The sequence below is a fragment of the Bombus vancouverensis genome, chromosome 12, assembly GCF_051014615.1.
Source record: "Bombus vancouverensis nearcticus chromosome 12, iyBomVanc1_principal, whole genome shotgun sequence".
Classification (NCBI taxonomy): Eukaryota; Metazoa; Arthropoda; class Insecta; order Hymenoptera; family Apidae; genus Bombus; species Bombus vancouverensis.
In genome coordinates, this window is record NC_134922.1 from 12252659 (window position 1) to 12276121 (window position 23463).

Sequence of the window (23463 nt, forward strand, 5' to 3'; positions counted from 1 at the left end):
CAAACTGTATCGAAGAAACAATTTGACTGACAGTAGTTCTATTACTTTCTTGACGAACTAAGTCGAGAATCCAATGTGAAATTCAGAATTCCCCTGTTAAATTCTCGAAATATCGTTTTTGCGTGCTAATCTTCGGTGTAAATTCGACGGTTCATAGGAAAGGAGGGAGAAACCAAAGGAAATGAGAACTTGAGAAATCTCTCGTATCGCATCCTTCTTCCCTGCAATTAATAAAATCTTCGTGTCATTATTTAATTTGTCCTTTATTTGATTTACACGTGCGTCATTAAGAAATATATGATTTCAAATACTATATAATATTAGAATGGCTGACATAATCGTCGATTTTCAAAGACTTCTTCTTTGACGCACGAAATCGTTTGTCGATTCTTCTCGCACTCCTTTGTATAATATGTAGGTACGCAAAAGACACAACAGACAACTGTCGTCAACTTTACGTTTTTAATCGTCATTGAACGAGGACAAAGAAAATTTGTCGAGCACGAAATATACAACATTTCTCGATAATCGCCTTTCTTTTATCAATTACGAACATTCGTTCGATAGTTGAACGAACATCAGAAAATGAAGATTCATGATATATTAGATCATGCTTAAATTATATTTATTTTGCTGATAGTTTTAAATGTTCCTAACTTTGCTTCCATTTCCATGTTTTTCTTTCTTCTTCTTCTTTTTTTTTTTTTTTCTCTTAATATCAATGGACAGTTGATCTTAACGCGTGTTTGTACTAGACAGCACTTGTTAAAGACTAGGAAAACATTCGCTCAACTATCGAATTTCACATGGCAAGAGGTATACGCATAAACAAATATTTGCTCGAACGTTCGTAGCAACATTTTCAATTACACTCGTTGGCTCGACGTACTGTTTCTATCCTATGTATAACTATATAGCATGTAGTTTGTTTAGAAAATTAAATTTCTTAAGCTTAACGCTAGAGCTTAACTTCCTGCCTGCAGAAATTACAGCAATGTGCCGTTTATAATCGCCATGGCTCATCGAGATCGGTGAGAATCGCTTCTTCGACACGAACAGAACGGCGAAGAAGAGTTCCAACTGAATAAACTGTTTCCTCGCTTATATCTCCTTTCACTTTTTAAAAATTTCTGCTCGTTGCTTGTAGGAACAATACACTGTGTCAATTGGATGGTAATATGAATGCGTCTTTATATTCTGCAGGTATATACAAGCGTATTAAACGTGTTATGTGTGCAGCGTGTAACATCATTGATATTTACTCGAATCGTACGATTCGAACTGATAATACTGATTTCAAGTATAAAAGTGAAAAATCACTTATCACGTAGAAATGCGCGCTTTCGTTTATGAGAAAACGTCGATCAAGTTGGTCGGTCAGTTGGTTCGATGGATTAAATCGTCCCCAGTGATCACGATGAACCACAGTCAATTAATTTCTTAATGAAAAACATTGGCGCGTCGTGACGCATTTCGAATAGTCGAGTAAGGAAATTTAACGATTCATATAGTGGTCCTAGTGCCTTTCTAATCCAGCTTCAGAGCTGGCTTAATCGATTTTTCTCGAACAAAAGGATCGATACATTGAACGCGCATAAGCCGACCTTCGATCGATGTTTGATTTATTCGAATTACGAAATCTCAAAAGTGACACGATCCTATTGAAATTACACTCGTTCGACGCTTACTAAAAATGCATTTGAACTCGCGTATGCTCGACTCGTTGTGATTCCAACGTCTTCGAATAAATCAGCAGTGCGAATCAGCACATGGACGTTTAACATTTCATACCGGATAAAATCACGTGGTCGCAACGGAATTCGTTGTGCTCGTCGCTTCTATCTCTTCGACGTTTCTTTTATTCGTGAAAGGTTCGCGCTTCATGCATTTGCAATAGATCGCTAGCAAACCACGCATAACATTTGCTTCTTCTCGTTCGCTTCATTCGCTACTCTCAACTTGTAAGCGAATAAAGATGAAAACGTCGAAGGAAGAGACAGTTGCTCTACAGACAGAAGCGAGAGAGGTTTCAACTTTTACAACGACTCGTTTTCGTGATATATCGGCGATAAAGTTGAACAACACAAGTTCCACATTGACACAGACAATCCAGAGAGACGATGCATTACCACACTTCGCATTTGTGAATCGGATTCATTCGCGATTCTTCGGGACAGTTGAATTCAGATGCGAACTCCGGCAGATTCGAGAGTGATCCTATCACTCTGTATTTTGGTGGACAATGGGAATCTTTCTCGATTTGGAGAGCTATCGCCTCGGACATCACGGAGGAACACCAAACCTGGTAACAATAAATTATTTTTAAATTCGTCCCATTCTTTCTTTCTTTAACTTAATCCCTTAATGCACAATCTTTTCGTTCGTTTATCGACGAAGATGATTAAACTTGAAAATCACAGATGGAGAGTTATCAAGGAATACTTTAAACAGTTAAAAGCGAGAATATGCTGTCAGATCCAAAGATATAGTTGACAATATTTTGTAGAAGTCATGGATATAAGATAACGACAATTTACCTGGGCAAAATTCACGAAAAATAATTGTCGATGCGTCAAATTAAGACCAGGTAAAGGTAGTTGATCTTTGTAGCTTCTCGGCGTTGAAAGATACGCGTGATACGCTGCTTTGAGACCACCATTGTCCGCAATATTTTCTCCTAGAAGAAAACGATTGCGATATCGTTAAACTGCGAATTTCTATACATTTGTAAGAGATTTAAAAACGTAAAAATGCATAGAATACACACGATAAATACTCATTGTGGAGTATTTAACGGGCAATGCAATTTTTTCACTAGATCCTACTTTTTCAGTTGTATTTGTAAAAATATGAATTTTCACATATATACATATATCCGTAGTAGTCTAATAATTGTAACTGACCCAAAGTTTGTCGTCCGTTTACGTGTCGACCATGTATCTCAAAATTGCTGTACTGTTCCACGAAACACTCTGTTCTATTTTTGAATCTCTCTATCGTAGCGTTGTTCCACCATTGATGCAAGTTTCCGTGCAAGTCGTATTCTCTTCCTAGTTTGAAATAATCGATAGTCGATCGCATCGAATCAAATAAAATCAAAATGAAAATGCAACGAAACCTCGTTTATACGAACAAATTGCCATGCTCAATTTCAGCTATACAAATTTACGGCTAGGCGTTTGCCATCGGGAAAGGTTGAGCGCAACCTCGATCGTACGAACGTGTATTCTCCGCCTTGTTCGGATAAATGGGCTTCTGCTTTACTGGCGTAGAAACATTTGAGAATCAACGTCATACCTTGATCGTCGAATGCATGGGTCAGTTCGTGTCCCATGACTACTCCTATACCACCAAAATTCAAGCTATTAGGATTCTCCATGTCATAGAATGGACTTTGTAGGATACCAGCGGGAAAAACCATCTGATTTTTCGTAGGCCAGTAATAAGCATTCACCGTGGGAGGTGTCATTATCCAAGTGGTTTTATTCACAGGCCGATCGAGCTTCTCTAGATTTTTCCGCAAATTATACTTATTCACCCGTATATTATTTTGAAAGTACTCGTTTTGTTTAACTACTAAGTCCTTGTAACGCTCGTCGAGTTCATTTGGACGTAAAATAAAATCAGGAAAGCCGACCATATCGGTGATCGCGTTCGCCTTCTCCTCGGCTTTCCTTCTCGTTTCCGCGTCCATCCAATCGAGATTTTTCAGATTCTTGATAAAAGCTTTGCGCACTTGATCGATCATCTTCTCCGCCTGCAATCGATTAGATCGCCATTTAAAGTGGACATTGTACCAACGCGTGCTCCTCGGAGCACGTATATCTATCATCATTGAAAGATACTGAGTGTAAATTAACCATGGGTTTGCTCTTTCCATGGAAAACTTCTCTAACGAACATCGCACCGATCGCAAAACCCATCGAGTTATGCGTATCACTGACGCAATAACGCCATTGCTCCTCGCGGCCTTCCGAACCGATCAAAGCTTTCCTCAGCCCCTTGTAAGCGTCGCGAAACGGTCTCGACAGGCAGGCAGTTAAAGATCTCACGGTTTGCCAAACCAGATAATTATTCAGTATCCTGTTTGGGAGAAAAGAGAAAGAGAAAGAGAAAAAGTAAAAAGAGAAGAAGGTTGGAGGGTAAAAGGTAGAGAGATGGGTCGAAACCTAACTCGTAGACTTACGAAACACGAAACTTTTGTTGTCAGTTCTCGAGATCGTCTGTTTTACTAACAACTGAAATCCGTCAATCCCCGAAAGACAAATTTTGCTTTCGGAAAATCAAATTATCGCGAAATCGTACTAATCGAAACGAGCTCCAATGTGTAAGCAGAAACTCAACCGACTCGTTATTAGATAAATAAGAATATTTATATAAATTATCGTCCGGGTATCGGGAGTTTCGAATGACATAGATAGCATAAAGTTTCGAGTTGGAAGGTTCCGAAAATAGTAGAAAGTTTCGAGTTTCCTGGGTTTCCGAGGTTTCGAAAGGTCCCATCCCTACTAAAAAGTAAAAAGAGAATGACAGGATACGTGATAACCAGCGTAGGCTTTCTAGAAAATACTTACACTTTCCCATCGTTCGTTTTGTTGTACTCTAATACCAGCTTGGACAATTTAACGAAATATTCTGGAGCAAAGTTCACGATCTTTGTCTGGCCGGTTACTTTTTTGTTAACGAGTTGCGTCGCATTTTGAAAATAGTCTACCCAGGACATCTAAAATTAATTGAATGGCTATAAAGATAGTAAAGATACGGTAGAACCTCCGTCGAGAGACTTATATCTTCGTGATAACGTTTGCTTTTCTTTACCGTCTCATACCGTTTGTATAGAGACGTTCGGTTAATCGAGAATCTACTGAATTTATCGAAACTGCGAACATAATAATTTCACGACAAAACTGCGGCAGAAGCATGAGAGGAACGTGGCAGAAACGCGATCCGAAATACTTACGAAAGACGCGTTATTTTGCAATTCATCCAAAGACATCAAGTTGTAAAGCTTTTCTTTATCTCGGTGATCCTCCGGCGGTGTCATGATCCGCGCCAATTCCGTTTCAAACTTTATCACATCGTTCATCTGTTTTCTGGTCGAATTCGCCTCTCCGCCAAGCAGCACGCCTATCTGCAAACGTGTACGAGTACCTGTACTCGATTCACCGGTTACAAGATTACAAGGTGCCGAAAAACAATGGAATCGAGATAAACGAAACGCAAATCAATGCCATTATACCTTCGTCATGTATTCCAAATACGCAGCCAACACTTTACTGTGTTCGGTGACGTTCAGGTAATCGTCGGCGGTTGGCAGCGTCAAACCTCCTTGATCGATCTTGAAAGCGTAAATCGTTTCGTACAATAATTGTATTATACATATACATATGTATAGGTCATTATACACTATGTTATCGTGTTATTGTACTATACTTTATGATATGTTACATACTAATATATTATACCATTGTGCAATTATATGGAGTTGTTTGGAAAATTTATAGCGTTTTTGCGGTGAAATCAATTCCGCATATCGCATATATATTTTGGCGAGATTTCAATAGAATTATTTCCAATTTGATTTTTGAAAGATCCATCCTGGTATCTTACTTGTATAATGTGCCTGCTACTATTTCGATCGTCTTCGTTTACCGCCCACGTAAATAAACCATCCATATTGTAAACATTTTGCAGAATATGCATACTGTTTTGCAACGACCACTCGCTTAGATTGAATTTCCCAGAAATGTTCCAGCCACCGATAGAATCCAACAAGTCCAGCATTGGTTTCGCGCCAAGCGATTCGATCGTGTCGTTTGCGTCCATACACGAGAGGAAATAATATTTTGCTTTCTTCTCGGCCTTAGATTTCATTTCGGCGAATGGTTTTTCTACGTTAAAAGGGGAAAAAATGAAGGGTAGAAGCGAGTCAGAGTGGAAGTTCCAACCGATTTCTTATGATCGAGGCGCTTTCTGTAAAAAAAAGTAACGTGAAATTCGACCTCGGCGTTTCGAAACACGACGTTTAACGCTATCTATAGACCCTTTTTCCAAAAAGCTCCTTGATCACCAGAAACCTACGAAGGGTTCAGTTTTTTTTTTTTTTTTTTTTACCAAGAACATTCTTTACAACCAGCTGATTGTCTTGCTCGAACTTATCGAACGTTCCCCACATGCTGTTTCCATCTGGTATGGGATTCTTCTTGATCCAACCACCGCACGCATACTCGTAAAAATCGTTACATGGATCGACCGAATGGTCTATGCTATTTATAATGGAAGCAGCCACCGTGACACAGTGCTCGGTTAAACAGTGTGTACCATCTAAAACAAAATCAACCACTTTTCGAAAAATAATAATTCATCGATAATACCCATTGACGGATTAACGATATACAAGTTACAGATCGTGCGCTTTCTTTTACCGATTTCACGGTATTTAGAATTTACGAGCGCGGGAAAGCAAAGATGTAACACGATAAGGGCAGACACGATAACTAGAGATTCGTTTTCGTTAAAACCACACAAGAGCATCGTCTGAAAATACAATCGTCATTACCGAGATCGCTATGATAGATGACCTAAGACTCTTCTACAGTACCGATATCGATTCGTGCAGTGATGTTACGTTACGGCGTATTATCCTGCGACCTAACGTTTTGGAATCGTCGTTGCACAGCTTACCTTCCTCGTGCGAAGTGACACGAAGTATTTGCGCTTTTTCCCAGCCGTTTTTGCTGCTGATGATTATCGACAGCATCACGACCATGATCAAAAGGCCCACGCAAATGATAAAAAGACATCTTTCGAGCAAGCTCCTAGCTCTCCACAACGAGATTCCCTGAATACGAAAAATACATACGAATAGATATACAGACATAGCTACAGCGTGGCTCCAGAATGGTGCAAGTAATAAAATCGAGAAGCTCTCAAACGCGACTTTCGCAAAAACAAACATTACTATTTCGCTGTCTTTTATTTTCGTCTTGTTCCGAGCAACGGAATCTCTCTAACTTCGCCTGTACCACTTTAGAGCCACGGCGTGTTGTATGTAACAACGTGTAGATTATTCTCAAGCTGCTGCACTATTATTCGCAAACTTATCACTGTAACGTTAGAATCGTCGCTCGTAACTCGCGTTACGCGCCTTCATCGCGAATATCTATCGATGGCTGACTCGAAATCTCGCAGCCACACGTGTACGAGCACTTTATTATCTCGATTAAATTGCTTCACTTTCGTGTAGAAACCAACCGAATTGTATCTGATGTGCGTGGCCGACGTGCTGATGCCTTCGCTGTTCAAAGCTACGGAACCAATGCTACTGCTGTCCTCGTCCTCGAACTCGGCCTGCTTGTACATCATCATCTAAGACAAGACCCATAAATAAGTTGAAACATCGTCATCTAGAGACATAAATACATTTTATAGTTGCTAAATTTTCTTCTTATTCGTCATAGATAGGGACGTCAGTGTGCAAGGGCAAACGATACTTTTTTCTATAAGCGCTGACACGGAACGACTTTACCGAAGATAAAATAACGTTAAACCAGTCTCGTTATTACACAATAGCTGTCGAATACCAGATAATGTAATTAATTACTCGCGAAGCTTTTTCAAAAAGTCTCGCGGTACGAAACGAATGGAAACATCGCGTTGCAAATTAAAAACGTAGATTGATGGAGAATGTACGTATAAGTACTTGGACCCGACACAGAAGAGGCGGCAATGTGAAAATTCAGTGGCGAAATTGCCCGTAGCGATACATTTTTAGACTAAAACTAAAAATACACAACGCCGAGCGAGCCTTAAATCGAAACAAATACCTGGCTTTCGCATACGGAAATTAGACGAAAAATACGATTGTTCGTCAGAAATCGCGTACGGAATAAACATACTGAAATCATCGACTTTAATTTTATCTACGAATGGAATTGAATAGAATCAGCAACGACATATATTCGATCCCCCGCGATATTCTCCAATTTAACAGCAATTTGTATAATATTCGCAATTACGCTACATTACGCGCGCCGATATTCCAACAACGAGGAAAGCTTCCAATGTCACCGTTTCAAAAACGAAAGTAAAAACAATATACACGCATCGGTGTACGAAAATTGATTAAATTGAATTTTCATCGCGCGTTAAATTTCACAGGGTCTATAATTGTTCACAGGGTCTATATTTATTTTTCAATCTTACTAATTTTATTCTACAACAAAAAAATGTTATTGAAATTTTCCAATGTTTCGCGTGACACGCAGAATACACCCGTAAAAGGTTTCCATTTCCGTGTACATACGATGAGCTTTCTACTCGCTTTGTTTATGACAACGAAATTCAAATCGAGATCAAGCTGTGCATCGAATGAAATTACAACGCGAACAGTCGTCTTTCGTTACCTGAGGTATAATTAATAGAAAGGTACATGGCAAATTTGCACTAAACGCGTAAACATGCGTAAAAAAACATCGGAAATATTCGTTACGCTATTTACAAGACTCGAAACAAATTTCGGATTAAATTCCATTTCTTCGATCGTGTTCATAAAAATGGTAAATTTGCATAAATATCCGCAGTCTAGCGATATTGGCTTAACAGGTTCCGACTGACCGAAAATCTGGTTTTCCTTAAACGAAAGCGAGATCAAACAATGGCTGACGAAAAAGAGAAGCAACGATGAGAGACACTTTGTGAGAGAAACACGACGAACGTTCGTGTTAAAACTGCAAGCTGGTTGCACGCGGCAACTGCACGCGTGCAAACATGAGGATCTGAAGAAGCGCGCGCACGCGTCTACAATCGAGTTGCTTGTTTCGTCTCTGACCTCCTAGCAGGAAATAGACACTTGTAGCCTCGTTAATACGATTAGAATGCTTTTCGTCTCGCATTGTGTTCCGCTATGTTCACGACACTCGCGTTTGAAGAAAAAGAGCTAGCCAGTCGTTTCCCTTTTAAAACAATTGTATGGCGAACGTCTCGTCTGCAACCACCGTTCGACGTAACCGCTTTCCGGCTTAAACATCGATATAAAAGTCTGACAATTGGAGGGCTCGTAAAAACCTCCCTCTAATTTCTCTTCGATTTCAATCTTTTCAAATGAAGCATTACAACGAGCATACAGGTTGCCTCTTACGATATCGATTCCATCACATTCCGAATATTATTATCTAAAGGGCTGACAAATCCAACGAGAATCGTATTTGTTACGAGCGTCTTGCACGCACGATTACTCGGTCTCACTAGTTGTGCAACACGATAATTTTGATATTACCTTTTATACTGCGTATTTCTGCGTGTCGTACGATACTAACAGAACGTATCAGTGACATAGTATTATCGAGCGATAACGAGAGAAACATTATTTAGACTCGCGCGCGTACCATATACATACAGGCATACGATAATACGCAAGATAACATCAGTGATCGATTATGTTTACTGTGCACACGATCGTCTTGCGTGAAATTCAGGGCCGGAATATGCGACTCATAATCCAAACCGATCCGCAGATTCTATCTTTGCTCAACCGCAGCCACGGTATATAAGTACAACGTTGACATTCGGAAGGACGAAAAATGGTGAAACGTAAGGAGGAGCCGGTGGACCGTGTTTCCAGCATCGATGGAATCGATTCGATCCAAGTTCATCCGTGTCATCCAACTCGGGCCAACTTTCTCCCCATCTGTATTTTTAACGCGTACAATCACTCACCTTCACCGACATCTTGCCCCGCACGATCGCGTAATCACCAATTCGCGCACTATCACCTTACAAATTTATCGATTCACTCTGCCGAGCACGAATCCTAGCTTGGACGACGAGAGGGTTTCTGACAGGCAGGGAGAAGAGGGAAGGACAGTGCGATGGAGCGGAATAGAGGTGGACAAACTCAGTAGCAGAAGACAAATGGATAGAAAATGAAGTAGAGGAGAGGTATTGCTCGAAACTATACCCTCGAAACTATAGTCCTCGAGATTATGACATTTTCCAGCGTTTTCCTCGGCCCAGCCGCTATATCGGCCTTCCTAACTTTCCGTGGCTCTCTCTTATGGGGATGCTTCGACGCACCTCAACCCCTCTACCTATCTTCTCTCAATATTGATTTCCTCCGAGCCTCAGTGCACCTGCCATCTTTTACCGTCGCGTCGCCTCGTGCCGGTAACTACGCCGTTTACCATTCTAATCTAACTATAGTAATCCTTTTCCAATTCCTCTCTATCTCCGCGAATTTGATAAAAAAAAACGTGTCGTTGTACTTTTCCAATCAATCGTATATCACGCGATCATACCGGTTCCTACGAAGCCTACTCTTGTTTCCGTTTATTCTACTTCTTTCTCTCTCTCTCTCTCTCTCTCTTTCTCTCCTCTCTCTCTATATATATACAGGGTGGTTGGTAACTGGCGGTACAAGCGGAAAGGGAATGATTCTAGGCGAAAAAAGAAGTCGAAAATATAGAATAAAAATTTTTCGTCCGAGGCTTTGTTTTCGAGAAATTTAGATCGTTGTCTCGATGGAAAAATTACAAACAAAAAATTTTATTCTATATTTTCGACTTCTTTTTTCGCGTAGATTCATCCCCTTTCCGCGTGTACCACCAGTTACCAACCATCCTGTATATTCACTAGAGATAGAATTAATTTGCTTCTTGCGCAATCGGTAACGCATTATCATGCAGGTAAGAATAACTTTACACGTCTACAAACACAATTCAAGGAAACGATTTGGACGTGTAAACCATGGAAATTGGAAGACAGAACTTGAGATGATGCTAGTAAAGAATTAATTGCAGAAGTTAATATTCGACGTATGAAGGGTAAAGATTCGATGGAAACGCGCAATTTGAATCCGTGTAATTCGTATGAACGAGGAGACAACTGTGATTTTTAAATTGCATTTAGTGGAAAAGAAATAAAGGCAGAGATTCGATGGTCAGAAAATGAACAGCTTGTTACTACGACTTTATAGCACGTTCGAAACGATACTTCAGTTTTGCTTGGTTCTTGTTGGTTTACACAAATGAAATTAGAAATTCGATCGATCGACTTTAAAAGCCTCGTACGTGAATAAATATTTTGTCTTTATTTCAGCAAAGACAACCCTTTTCGTGAGGTACAATATATCTTACAGTATATTAATACGAACATGATTGCACGTTACGGTGAAAGTGATCATTCGGACTAGTTATCGATCGTTAAAGCTATAACACGCAGGCTACGCACGCACGCAAAATATAGTGTTTCCTGAATCTATAGAAGACCCCCGTAATCCGGAACGATAGTAACTGGCCACGTTACTTTATACCTTATGCGTTATTTAATTAGCGTTTTATTTAATCGGACTGTTAAAATAGCTCGTCCATTCGGATCGATTACAAAAAATAATTATGCATGCACACGCACGCGTTTTGTGTATGTAATTTTTATTTAATTATATATAATTTTAATTAATAATACTACATATATATAATATATGATATACGATATATATCATATATATATATATATATATATATATATATATGTCATTATATTTCTCCTTTGTTACGAGATCGATCGACTTGCCCTACACGACATTACCTTATCTAACGGACTCGTTATTGGCACGTACACTGTTTTCTTTGGACCGCTGTTACAATCGAAAACTTTTGGAATCAGAAACTTAGACACGCGATGGTACGTCAAGGCGACTCCTGCTTTCAACTGCATTCGTCGTGTTGCGAAAATAACTGCAATTCCGACGCGCAGCTGTCGTCGGACAAACCTGCCTAAACTGTTCCGTCTATCCGCGGCAAACGTGCTTTCTCGTTTCAAGATCATGGGAAGGATACGATAATAAGTTTATTTTTATTGATTTTCACGTTGTTTGCTGGCCAACGAGAAAAGTGTCTTGTGAAACGAAACGAACGTATACGAAAGAGAAGAGAAGATAGAAGCTTCTTGAAAACAAATGATAAATCCATGACGTTGTTCAACGATAGGAGACGAATAGTACGGTATTTTGATTTCGTTAATACTAAACGCACCTAATTTGCGTTATCAATAATTTTGTTAAGTGGTCGACGAGGCAACGAGAACACAAAGTCTGCAAAAGGCATACTAAATATAAAAATCGATTCTCTATAAAAATGTGATTTGTCAGGTTTATCATTTGTCCGACCTTGCCACTTTTTATACCGTCAGTGACATTGGTTCGCGCGATTCGTTCTTACGATCTACGTATAAATTGAGAAGAACAATAACCGATAAGTAAAAATAAAGACATTCGCGAGATATGGTAATCCGTAAAGCCGGATTCGAACGTGTAATTCTTCTATGAGATTTGACTTTTCACTGGATTTCTCGCGTTTCGTACCATCGCCTACTCCGTCCTCGCATCCTTAGCTTAGTCTATATCCTCGAACATCTCCTTTTAGCCTGTCGGCCGTCATCGGCCAGCCATTCGCTTGCAAACAAACGCAGCAAACAGACGCAATCATACACGCACGCACGCACGCACACGTGTATGTACTATCGCTCAAAAATATCCAAACACTTTGGCGCAGGAATATAATTTAATTAAAAAATAGCAAGTTCAAACGCGATGTACGTCGTTTCTCGTAGCATTAATGTTTACAAATACTTGGCATAAAATATAAGAGTTAAACGACTTTGGGTGGTTCTATCGTTACGAGGCGTAATGTATACCGTTCGTACAAATTGACTAGAATGTTCGGATACCTGTGAGCGGTAACGTACATCTCTCGTTCTTCCGATCCCATCTGACAAAGCAATAATAAGAGAAACTCTTTCGTAGCATATGCGTATCTTAAAATTAGTAAGGTGTTACACGTAGATCGAGTTGCTGCATCTTCAAGGATATCGACGAAGAATCCTTAAACGTTCACGAAATTGTATTCACGTGCACACGAAAGAAATACGCAACACGTAAATGGTGTTCGATCGAATCGGAAAGCAAGTTACGCGGTTCCTCCGTTCGAAAAAGGGAATAGAACCGATCTCGTCAAACACCATCTTGATTCGTAACATCTCTGTTGAAAATACGACATACGAAATAGTCTATAATAACGTTTAACCTAATAATTAGAATTAGAAACTGTTCGGTGGCATTGTAAAGTACGACGTTTCGTGCGAAGATTAGAAAAAGGTGTGCTAACGTGTTATTGGCATACCGATACGTTTACGTAGGACGATTAAGAACAGCGTCGAGCGACGCCCTTGTGCGTAATTGGAATTGGTTGAGCTCATTCGCAAAAGGAAGGAAAAAGGATACAAATATAATGGAATATTTGTTAACCGATTAACGTTTACAGCTCGGAACCATCGTTCGAGCGAACAGGACATTGACCGAAGATTTCTGGCAGTATCGCGTATCGTAAAAAACGAGATCCAATCGAGTCACGCGTTATTGCGTTGTACTAACGACTGTTAGTAGATAACAAATTATCCCGTAACCGATAAATAATCGAGACAAACTGAACAGTGTCAAATATGGTCCCGTGAGCCTCTTGTTCGAATACGAGAATCTGGCGCATAGCTATACACATATACATATAAGGAGCGAAAAAGAGAGGATAATAATAGTATATGGAATGTATATTGGAATATAGACAAACGATAGATTAAGCGTTGTTTGTCGTTCGATAAACGATCAACTCTTAAATCCGAAACTCGACGAGTTTCGTATTTAAAAAGGAGAACATATAATACCGCGACGCTCTCTTGATTTCGTTATATCGATTACAGGAAAACTTTATGAGATAAATCGTTAACACGATCGATTTCCGGCTAACACGATCGTACACAAATACGCGTGAATCAATAACGTGTAGAAGAATAAGCACTACATATACGCGTAGTACGATAGCAAAGTATTCCATAACTGCTCAGTCCAGTGATTTCGATCTGTCTAATCTAGATTTACTTTCAAGATCAGAATTTGTACTAGTGTTTACGAGACGGGAATGAGACTGTTCAAGTTTCTCGATATTTTCCATCGAGAAAGACGCGCCGTCGGAACCGAAACGCTCTAATATCACATTATTGGATGGATTTGATTGAAAAGAACTCGCACTACAGTCGGCTCTCTCTTCCAAAGAGCTTACGTTATGAGATACATCGACAGATGCCGTAGCTGGCTCTGTGTTAATAAGTCCGTCACAGGAATGGGGCAAAATTCTCGAGAAAGCCCTTTGAACGGAATATTCATCGCATCTTTCTTTATCGGCGTACCTGCCGCTTGCTTTTAAAGAACCGCCGTACACTCGACGACTCTTTGCCAACTCGGAATCGAAATTTTCCAACCAATCCACGGATTTCGAATCGTCCGACTGATTCTCTTCGATTTTAAGCGGAGAAGCAGAACCCGCCGCCCCTCTTACCATCGATGTATTTTCTCGTTGTTCTCCCAGATTTTTCTCCATACTGTCATCCGTATCTCTGTTTACTTGGCTAACGCGTACTTTGCACGTTGAACGATCGTCCGACTGCCAAATACCTTGCTCTCTGCTACTACCAGCCGTACAATCGACATTTACCATCGCATACCTTTCGGCGTTCGACACTTGGTAACTTTGATTCTCTGGATCCGACGTGTCTGACGATTTGTCCATCGGATACGGAACACAGTGTATGGAACTAGCTTGATACAGAGGGTTAAAGGTATCTCTAGAAACGAACGGTTGTTCCTGATAGGCGAAAGGAATGCATACATTTTGCCTCGTACTTCCGTCTGCGACGGCGCAATACGGTGGAAAATGCGCGAATGGAATACCTTCTCGGCCTTCGAGTTGCCGAGAACTCGTACCGCCACTCGAGTATTGCGTGTTTTGATCCAGACTGTTGTTCAATCTCGTAGAGAAATTGCAAGTATAAGAGAAGCATTGGGACACGTTCGAATTCGCTGGCGCAACGAACGAACTCGATCGCGCGCTAGTCGATTCCGGTGACGTCGCGTTTGATACCTTACCACGTGTTTGAGCTATCACAGTTTCGTAGCTTGGAGGTGGGCCATATAATTGGTAGTACGGACAGTTCGCATCGTTCAACATAACGCTCATGTTCTGATAATGGCCCGATGTTGTCGCATTACCGGTGTATTGAGCGGGCATCGCTCCGTTTCTTTGAGGACCTAAGAGCACAAATAAATTGATCAACATCGAATACGTCGCAATTATTTACCAGACAAATGTACACTCGCCTTTCCACATACGATGCAATAATACAGTGTTTCTCGCAGAATTGTACGTAATACGAGCCCTCTGCCCTTGACACGTCGACCCTCGAAGAGAACTTTGGGCTCGCGCGTTCGTAGTTCTAGTCGGAATAGCCGATGCAGCCGCTCTATATCTTCCTTGTAACCAGTATCGATACCACCAGCCACCGCCGGAGCATACCAGGAACATAATTATTACCAATATCCTAACGAACGACAAAAAATCGTGAGAATATCGTAAAAATGTTGTATCTTCTTTAGAGATGTCGATCAGAATGATCTGTGAAATTGTTTTGCGCACCAATAATACCATAAATGATGAAAATGTAGTCCTGGTGACACGCAACAACCAATACCGCAACAATATTCGGTTCTAGAACACCTAAAATGAATTTACATGTAATTCTTTCTCTTCCTCTCTGAACATTCCTTCCTTTCTTCCATCTTCTTCTTCTTCTTCTTCCTCTTTCTTTCCCCTTTCATTAGCTCTCTCTCTCTCTTTTTTTTTTTTTTTAATTACGTTCATTAGTCGTCTTTCGTTTCGTTATTTGAGAAAAAAAAAAGAAAGAGAAAAGTTCCCCCTTTTGACTTACTAAAAGATAAACATAATTACGTGTATGAAACTCACTCATAGTATTTTGTTTCTCCAGGCATTTCAGAGGCACAATACTTTGCTTCTGCCTGAAACAAATATCACGTTTTAAATAGTGTACCAACTTACAACGTACATCCACAGATGTAAATCATACAAATTAATCTTAAGACCAAAATAATCGCGATCATTATGAAATAAAGGAGCGAGTTTTTGGTAAATCTTATCAAAATAGGAAGCAAACGCTTGAACGTTGCGATCCACTTCTCGCTGTACTTTCATTTCGAAAGGAACTTTCCCCAATTTAGAATACAGAGAATAACTTTTCGTTTGATATTTCTTGTTAAATGGCATCAAAAGTGTACATGCTGAAACGAAAAATATACACTCACGTATATCAAACACTTCGACGTTCCGGCGAATATCGCCAGCTTTCTCTTCGTATTTCGTACCATTTTCTCAATTAATATTTACACCTTCGTTCTGAATAAATAAAAACCGTACACTCTGACAAATTGTTTTGATATAATCACCATTTCGGTCCGACTATCATGTGCACACAACATTGCACACCACTTATTGATTTCAATTTCGGAACTTTACAATGACGTCATCGAAAACAGGGTTGCCAATATGAATAAACTAAACTACAGTACATAAATTAAACCAGAAACCAGATGCTGCTCAAAAGGTATAACAGTTACCATTTCCTACCTACAATTGAACATTGTTCGACCACGCAGCTTATTTGTAGTTCGACCACAAATAGTAGAGGGCATAACCATAGACTAGCTCGTCTATGGCTTCTGATTTTTTACACGATTGGTATTTCAGAACACGTAACACAAACTACATAACTGTTTACGTCTGTCGTTAGATTTTATCTTATGTATAGGTTAGTTCCAGTATTTGTCAGTTTACGAGCAAGACACCGAAATTAAATAATCTTACAAAGTTAAAATTGATCTAACGTTAATTGTCTCTATCAAAATGGCTAATACTCTAGCTAATGTACCTGTGTCAAAAATTATAAAGAACAAAAACAATTTCGAAGACGAACCCAAGAAAAAGAGTCGAGAAGATTGGCGAAAGGCTAAGGAATTAGAAGAAGCGAGAAAAGCTGGTACAGCACCAGCTGCAGTAGATGAAGAAGGCAAAGATATTAATCCACACATTCCACAATACATTAGTGCTACGCCATGGTATTTTGGCGCACAGGTATGCATTAACTTTTTAAAGAAATTGACATCTCTTTTTATAGTCAGCGCACATAACGTTAAAACATATAATACTTACTTATATATAATATTTAAAGGGGCCTACTTTGAAACATCAAAGACCGCAGCCTGAAAAACAAAAGCAGTATAGCGGTATAGACGAATGGTATAAACGTGGTGTAGATTCATCTAAAGTAGCAACAAAGTATCGTAAAGGAGCCTGTGAAAATTGTGGAGCAATAACTCACAAGAAAAAGGAATGTATGGAACGTCCACGTAAAATAGGTGCAAAATTCACAAATGCAAATATAGCACCAGATGAGTTTACTCAACCAGAATTATCTACGGACTACGATGGCAAAAGAGACAGGTGGTTTATCTTGAACTTTACTCGATACAGTACATACTGAAATACTTGGTAAATTTTAAATATAAATATTAATATAAAACAATATTTTGAATATATTAATTTAATGTAGGTGGGCTGGTTATGATCCTTCACAGCATAGAGCTATTATCGAAGAATATCAAAAGATTGAAGAAGCAAAACGACAAATGCGTGCGGAAAAGTTAAACGCGGAAGAGAATGATGAACAGGATTCGGATAAAGATGAGGACAAATATGTTGACGAGGTTGATATGCCTGGGACAAAAGTAGATTCTAAACAACGTATTACCGTTAGAAATCTACGAATTAGAGAAGATACAGCAAAGTATCTAAGAAACTTGGATCCAAATTCGGCATATTACGATCCTAAAACGAGATCCATGCGTGACAATCCTTATACCGGCACAGACAGAGAGTATGCAGAAATTATCTTATACATTCCGTTATCGTCTGTATTACTATTACATTATTCAAAAATACTAAAGTAGCTGTATTATGTTTCAGGGTGGATTATAAAGGTGAAAATTTTGCGCGTTTCTCGGGAGATACACAACGACATTCAAATGCTCAATTGTTTGCATGGGAAGCGCATGAAAGAGGCGTTGACGTTCATTTACTCGCTGAACCCACTAAATTGGAATTACTTAAACAGGAATATGATAAAAAACGCGACGAACTGAAAGATAAAGCTCGTGAAAGTATAATTAATAAATATGGGGGTAAAGAACATCTCGATGCTCCTCCGCCTTCTCTTTTACTAGCACAAACAGAACAATATGTCGAATATTCCAGATATGGAAAAGTACGTATATTCATATATTATTAGACTGTGAAGGTTAATTAAATTATATTATTTTTCATAATTTGTATTTATTTGCAGATCATCAAAGGACAAGACAGACAAATAATTCGCTCTAAGTACGAAGAAGATGTATATCCAAATAATCATACTTGCGTTTGGGGTTCTTACTGGCATGCTGGTAAATGGGGATACAAGTGCTGTCATTCGTTTATAAAAAATTCATACTGTACAGGAAATGCAGGTAAAAAGACAGCCGAAGCAGCCGCTATTGAAATTAAAAAAACAGTAAACGAGGAAGAAAAGTCTAACGAGGAAACGATAAATTCATCCGATGAAAAATCTGTAAGTAACGATACATCCTCGGATGAAGAAGAAAAGGTATTGAGGCCGGTAAAATCGAAATCATCTAAAAGGAAGGAGAAAAAACAAAAACAGAAAGAAAAACGAAAGAATAAGAAAAAAGCTGCTAAGTTACAGGAACAAGATAAATTACAACAAGCATTGCAAAAAGAGGAAGAAAGACAAAAGGAAGCGGAAAGGCTGCTACAAATGAATGAAAGAAAACGCCCTTACAATAGCATGTATGAAGTTAAAGAACCAACAATGGATGAGATCGAAGCATTTCAAATGAAGCGACAACGTGAAGACGACCCGATGGCGGAATTTCTTAGTAAATAGCTTTTAGGAACTAATACAATTCTTGTAAATTTTTTAGGTGTACTAAAATTTATTATGTATAGATCTAAAGTGAAAATTAGATATATATAAAATTGATTCATTTTATATAAAAATGTAATATATTATAAGGGATTAAAAAGCGAATATCGTATCTACCTACCAATTTAACGTATTTAATAAAACGTGAACAAAATTGTTATATTATTTCTTATGAATCGAAGTTCATTAAGAATATGATAAATTTTTATTCTATTAAATTATTTTTTTATTTTATTAGATTTATTTTATTAGATTGAACAGATCAGATTATTAAATTATTAAATTAATTTAGCAAATGTTATCTTCACAAACGTATTACCGTGCTCAAACAGGGCAGCCATGCGAAAGCTAATATGTATCAATGTATCGTTCTCTAAAAAATTCTGACAATCCATAATCAAAATTGCTAAGAACAATCGCGATGTTATAATTCGCAACTCTAATTTTAACCGTAATCAATCTCTCGCAACACTAATTCAAACCATAATTAATCTCTTGCAATACTAATACAAAAACCGTGATTTGCCCAATATGGTGGTGAACCGACATGTACACCGACAAAAAAAAAAAAAGAAAAAAAATACTACTACTACTACTACAAATACTACAAGCGAGCATAGTGACAAAATAGTAACGGGAATGACTTTCCATGCTTTGGATGATCCGAAATTCAGAGGATGGAAAGCCATTAGTAGTTGCCCTCTTCTATGACAAATTTGCCGGGCCTCTTCGGCTCATAGCCTTTTCTTTCTTCGGGCGCAATGCCCGCTGAAACTTAAATCTAGCTCGAGTCTTTCTAATCGGAAAACAAAAAAATAACCCGCAAATGTAAACTAAAAATTTAAATCGCGCGAGTCAATTCAAGTGAACATGGATGACCAACGGTCATAGTGATCGCTATCTGTTCGTATGTGTGCGCTCGAGCAATATATAAACGTTCGTTTCGAAATCGACTTCCTGCTCGCGATCACGACCGCGAAATTCGAAAAACCGATAGGCAAAGCCTAAGCTGAGTGGCATGCTCCAACTCTTGTTCCCAGCTTCGCCGTCGATTTTTCAAATCAAATTTCCTGAAACAGGTTGGACACGCGAAATCGCGCCTACCCGACCAGAGACTGTGCCAACCTGCCCGGCCCTACCTACTTATAATTAACACTCACACCAGAAGGTATACTACCTATCCTACCTAACCCTATATTTAAAAAGTAGCAAAACAGACAGCACACCAACACACTCACTCCACGGTTCTCACACATAACCCGGGCGCAAGAGCCTACACTAGAGAGACGTGCCGAGGCGCCTCTGACACCCGAGTTTGGCATACAACTTTCACACTCTAAAGTACGTACCATTTTCCTGAAATCGACTGACGACGGCTAGCGACCATTGCGTAAAAATATTCTGTATATTTCAACTTTAATTATCCAAATATATTTAAATCTCAATTTTAATTAAATACTCATAATCGTATATAATCATGTATATGTATATCATCTAAAGAAATAATTTTACTAGAAGAAATCGTCGAACTCTAATCAATTATTAATTTTTTTGTAGTTTATACTGAGATTAGTAATATTACTATTTATAATTCACTATACGTATTTATCAGCACTGAATATTTCCAATGGTAATTGGATTCATATTTCTGAACTCCATAAGTATTTCAAGATTATAATAAAAAGCAAAAACGACGCAATTCCACGGCCTAACCACATACACACACAGTGGAAAATACGTCGTGCACGATACGCTAACGCAATGTCAGTCGCTGAAAACATTGTTAGGCTTATAGACTAATCGTCATGCCCATTGCTTTCTTCCCACCCAAGAAGCACCTGGGCACGTGAGTGAGATTCAGGCAATGAACATGGAAGGAGTTAAACCTGAAAATCCTATGCTAAAAATATGATTAGCCTATCTATTATATTTTGCATCTAACGGGCTAATTTGATTTTGCAGTCTAATTTCATTTGAAATTTTAATAATGCTATACTTTATTTTACTTTATTATTTCAATGAACAATTAAATTGTTAAACTAAAATGAAGGAAATTAACGAAGAATATACATATTTATCAAATATAAATTAAGATTCGATGCAAGTAATATTTATACCAATGAATAACAATGGACTCTAAATGAACTCTATTAATCGAAATATCCTCAGGCGATATCTTTATCAAAGCACATCTTTGAAAACACAAAGGAACGTTCAAAACTTGTTTTGATTCTGAAATCTGCCTGTCGCGAAGTGTCTTCTTGCACGTGAAATTGTATATCTATCTTAACGGGCGGACAAAGTTAGGCTTTAACATATACTTTCATATTCCATATTTCGAATTTTACTGAAATTATACTGTGTATGCTCAAATAATAAAACTGCTCCATACCATTATAGAGTAAAAGATTAAAATAAATATCATTTATAATCTTTATCAACGTTGTAATAACTTTAATCAGAATTGAATTTCCATATTAACGAAGTCTGAGGGTACCAAACTTCTCCACTACAAAATATTTAAACGAAGTCATTTCGTTGTTTATTTCAATATTCATACACATTCTTGTATGAACATTTGATCTTCATAAATAGTCACATTGAATATAATTTGATTTTGTAAATAATTTTAGTGAATATATTCTGTAATTTTTAATCGTGTATAAGTATGCTAATTGTCAACATATGTTAATACATTATCATCAACATTTAAAAACGCGATGTGCAAGAAAACCTATCCTGAACTAATAAATAAAACACAGACAAGAAAATGTTACTACTCACGAGTATAATAAATACCCGCGGTCACTATGCTCGTCAAAAATTCTACGTGATACAACCAGTCAACCCGTGTCGATTCGGACCTTTTATCCTACGACATGATTGAGTGACCAGAAGAACAAAAATGCATGCGACTCACGATTAGGCGCGAAGAACATTGTCTTCAATATTGTTGTAACCCAAGGAACGTCGTTACCAAGCTGCCATCAAATTGGAATCACCGATTTCGGTGGAAGAAGTGAATGCTGGAAGTAACCTGTAACAAACGATAGAATATTGTAATTTCTTCTTAATGACAGTATTAATTATTTTCAATGTTTAAGATGATAAAAGACTGATTCGTATTAAGCAAAAAATTGTAATAATAACTAAATTCAAAAATAGAAAATTTACACTTGTTATGTTTTTAATCGAATACTATTTTCTAATTAGTAATAATTAATGTAAAATATAATAGAATAGAATTAAATGAAGTAAATACAAGGTTACGAAGAAAATATGTATTGCTCCTTCAAAACTGCAAATTAATTATTATACATTTATAAAAGATAAAGAAATATCATATCAAGGATATCAAAAACTATATTCCCTTGTTAATATTTTGTCAAAGTTTTTGAATAAATTGTCAAATATTTATGAATATTTCATAATTTAAATGATTTGTAAAAATTGCCCGCCAAACTAAATGTCCGCCATTAGAGTTTTAAATATACCAACATAAAATATGGTTGGCTTTTCTTGTCCGTTAAATAAAGCTGCGCAGCAAGAAAAGACGCGATGTGCAGAACATGTTCAAACCAGCCTATGGTGGTGTTCTTTCTCGAATATAATAGAAACTATTAAAAACTACTGAAAAAAGTGAAATGACAACCAAAAGTATTACCAAATTTCCATGAAAAGATCTCGAATTTATCATCGACCACCGGGGTGCCATTTTGAATTTCGCGGCATCTTTTTGAATTTCGTAGCGTCCTTCTAATACCTCGAAAGTTATCTCGCGATCAAGCAATAATCTGCACAAAAGAAGACGAAAACATTAGAACAAATGTATAAAAAGAACAAATTATATAAAAATGAAACAATGATCAAGATTGAACTGCGTCTTGGAAACTATGATATGAGTTACCGGCAAATATAACAACCGAAAAGATGGTCGAAAAAAAGAAGATAATCAAATAATGGATTATAATGATTATATTAAGTAAAAACGTATGATAATTGAACGAATTTATCATTAGCGTAAGTTTGAACAATGAAAGAATCATTATAAAAATACTACTTATGTAGAGAAATAAATGGACACCTGTCACAGAGTGACACCATACACGTCTAATCGCTCCAATTTTCGACACTAAACTGACTCCCCCGCGCCGTAGCGAATTTCGGTTGATGAGGAGTGGGAGGCTCTGTAACAGGTCACTCATACTCGTTTACGAACAGAAATCGTCAAATTCTTGGAAAACCTGTGCTGAGGGATAAATAATAAATATGTTTTCAGTTACGATCATATCAAATAAAGGAATAAATTGCAAATAAAGAAATGATACATTAAACCAAAATGCGAACAGAATTTACGGATCTGAAATGTGGATATCTGCAATTAGTAATTCAATATGCGTTTCATACTTTAATTTGATTAAATAAAATTGATTAATGAATATAAACTCTTTAATTCCCGCGAAATTAAAACTCTTTAAATGAGAGATTCTTTAATTTCTCTAAATTGCAAGAATATAACATAGTAATTCT

The 23463-nt window shown here is 37.9% G+C and overlaps 3 protein-coding genes across 11 annotated transcripts; 1 reads left to right on the forward strand and 2 right to left on the reverse strand.

Moving 5' to 3' along the window:
• Window positions 1-244: 244 nt before the first annotated feature.
• Window positions 245-15107, reverse strand: Nep3 (M13 family metallopeptidase neprilysin 3). Of its 7 annotated transcripts, none has more exons than XM_076623016.1 (13): window positions 14972-15107; window positions 7255-7368; window positions 6685-6841; window positions 6115-6324; window positions 5611-5891; window positions 5240-5338; window positions 4961-5131; window positions 4575-4723; window positions 3861-4083; window positions 3298-3757; window positions 2904-3050; window positions 2538-2677; window positions 245-2302 (listed from the first exon to the last, which is right to left on the reverse strand). In XM_076623016.1, the coding sequence occupies exons 2-13, from the start codon at window positions 7366-7368 to the stop codon at window positions 2126-2128; spliced, it is 2328 nt and encodes a 775-aa protein (XP_076479131.1). In that variant the 5' UTR covers window positions 14972-15107; the 3' UTR covers window positions 245-2125. The 7 variants fall into 7 exon arrangements, with proteins under 7 accessions (XP_076479131.1, XP_076479129.1, XP_076479135.1 ...); XM_076623014.1 differs by lacking the exon at window positions 14972-15107 and adding an exon at window positions 11584-11823; XM_076623020.1 differs by lacking the exon at window positions 14972-15107 and adding an exon at window positions 9959-10107.
• On the reverse strand, window positions 11064-23198 carry LOC117155164 (uncharacterized). 3 transcript variants are annotated; one of them, XM_076623024.1, is made up of 7 exons: window positions 23018-23198; window positions 22598-22727; window positions 21854-21970; window positions 15846-15898; window positions 15519-15599; window positions 15203-15423; window positions 11064-15133 (listed from the first exon to the last, which is right to left on the reverse strand). In XM_076623024.1, exons 4-7 carry the CDS (start codon window positions 15869-15871, stop codon window positions 13890-13892), a joined length of 1572 nt encoding a protein of 523 aa, XP_076479139.1. In that variant the 5' UTR covers window positions 15872-15898; window positions 21854-21970; window positions 22598-22727; window positions 23018-23198; the 3' UTR covers window positions 11064-13889. The 3 variants fall into 3 exon arrangements, with proteins under 3 accessions (XP_076479139.1, XP_076479140.1, XP_033186719.2); XM_076623025.1 differs by lacking the exons at window positions 21854-21970; window positions 22598-22727; window positions 23018-23198 and adding an exon at window positions 17106-17155; XM_033330828.2 differs by lacking the exons at window positions 21854-21970; window positions 22598-22727; window positions 23018-23198 and adding an exon at window positions 16202-16444.
• Window positions 16649-19167, forward strand: Slu7 (Pre-mRNA-splicing factor Slu7). The gene is made up of 5 exons (XM_033330826.2): window positions 16649-17027; window positions 17125-17396; window positions 17506-17829; window positions 17919-18216; window positions 18295-19167. The coding sequence occupies exons 1-5, from the start codon at window positions 16800-16802 to the stop codon at window positions 18892-18894; spliced, it is 1722 nt and encodes a 573-aa protein (XP_033186717.2). The 5' UTR covers window positions 16649-16799; the 3' UTR covers window positions 18895-19167.
• Window positions 23199-23463: the final 265 nt, after the last annotated feature.

Coding starts and splice junctions, on each gene's coding strand:
- LOC117155164 (XM_033330828.2), bottom strand. CDS start 16,264: ATGGTACGAAATACGAAGAGAAAGCTGGCGATATTCGCCGGAACGTCG. Junction 15,600..15,845: donor GGAGAAACAAAATACTATGA/GTGAGTTTCATA, acceptor AATTCATTTTAG/GTGTTCTAGAACCGAATATT. Junction 15,424..15,518: donor CATCATTTATGGTATTATTG/GTGCGCAAAACA, acceptor GTCGTTCGTTAG/GATATTGGTAATAATTATGT.
- Nep3 (XM_076623014.1), bottom strand. CDS start 11,823: ATGATCTTGAAACGAGAAAGCACGTTTGCCGCGGATAGACGGAACAGT. Junction 4,084..4,574: donor AAAACGAACGATGGGAAAGT/GTAAGTATTTTC, acceptor TCTCCCAAACAG/GATACTGAATAATTATCTGG. Junction 3,758..3,860: donor ATGGAAAGAGCAAACCCATG/GTTAATTTACAC, acceptor AATCGATTGCAG/GCGGAGAAGATGATCGATCA.
- Slu7 (XM_033330826.2), top strand. CDS start 16,800: ATGGCTAATACTCTAGCTAATGTACCTGTGTCAAAAATTATAAAGAAC. Junction 17,397..17,505: donor TACGATGGCAAAAGAGACAG/GTGGTTTATCTT, acceptor AATTTAATGTAG/GTGGGCTGGTTATGATCCTT. Junction 17,830..17,918: donor TATACCGGCACAGACAGAGA/GTATGCAGAAAT, acceptor ATTATGTTTCAG/GGTGGATTATAAAGGTGAAA.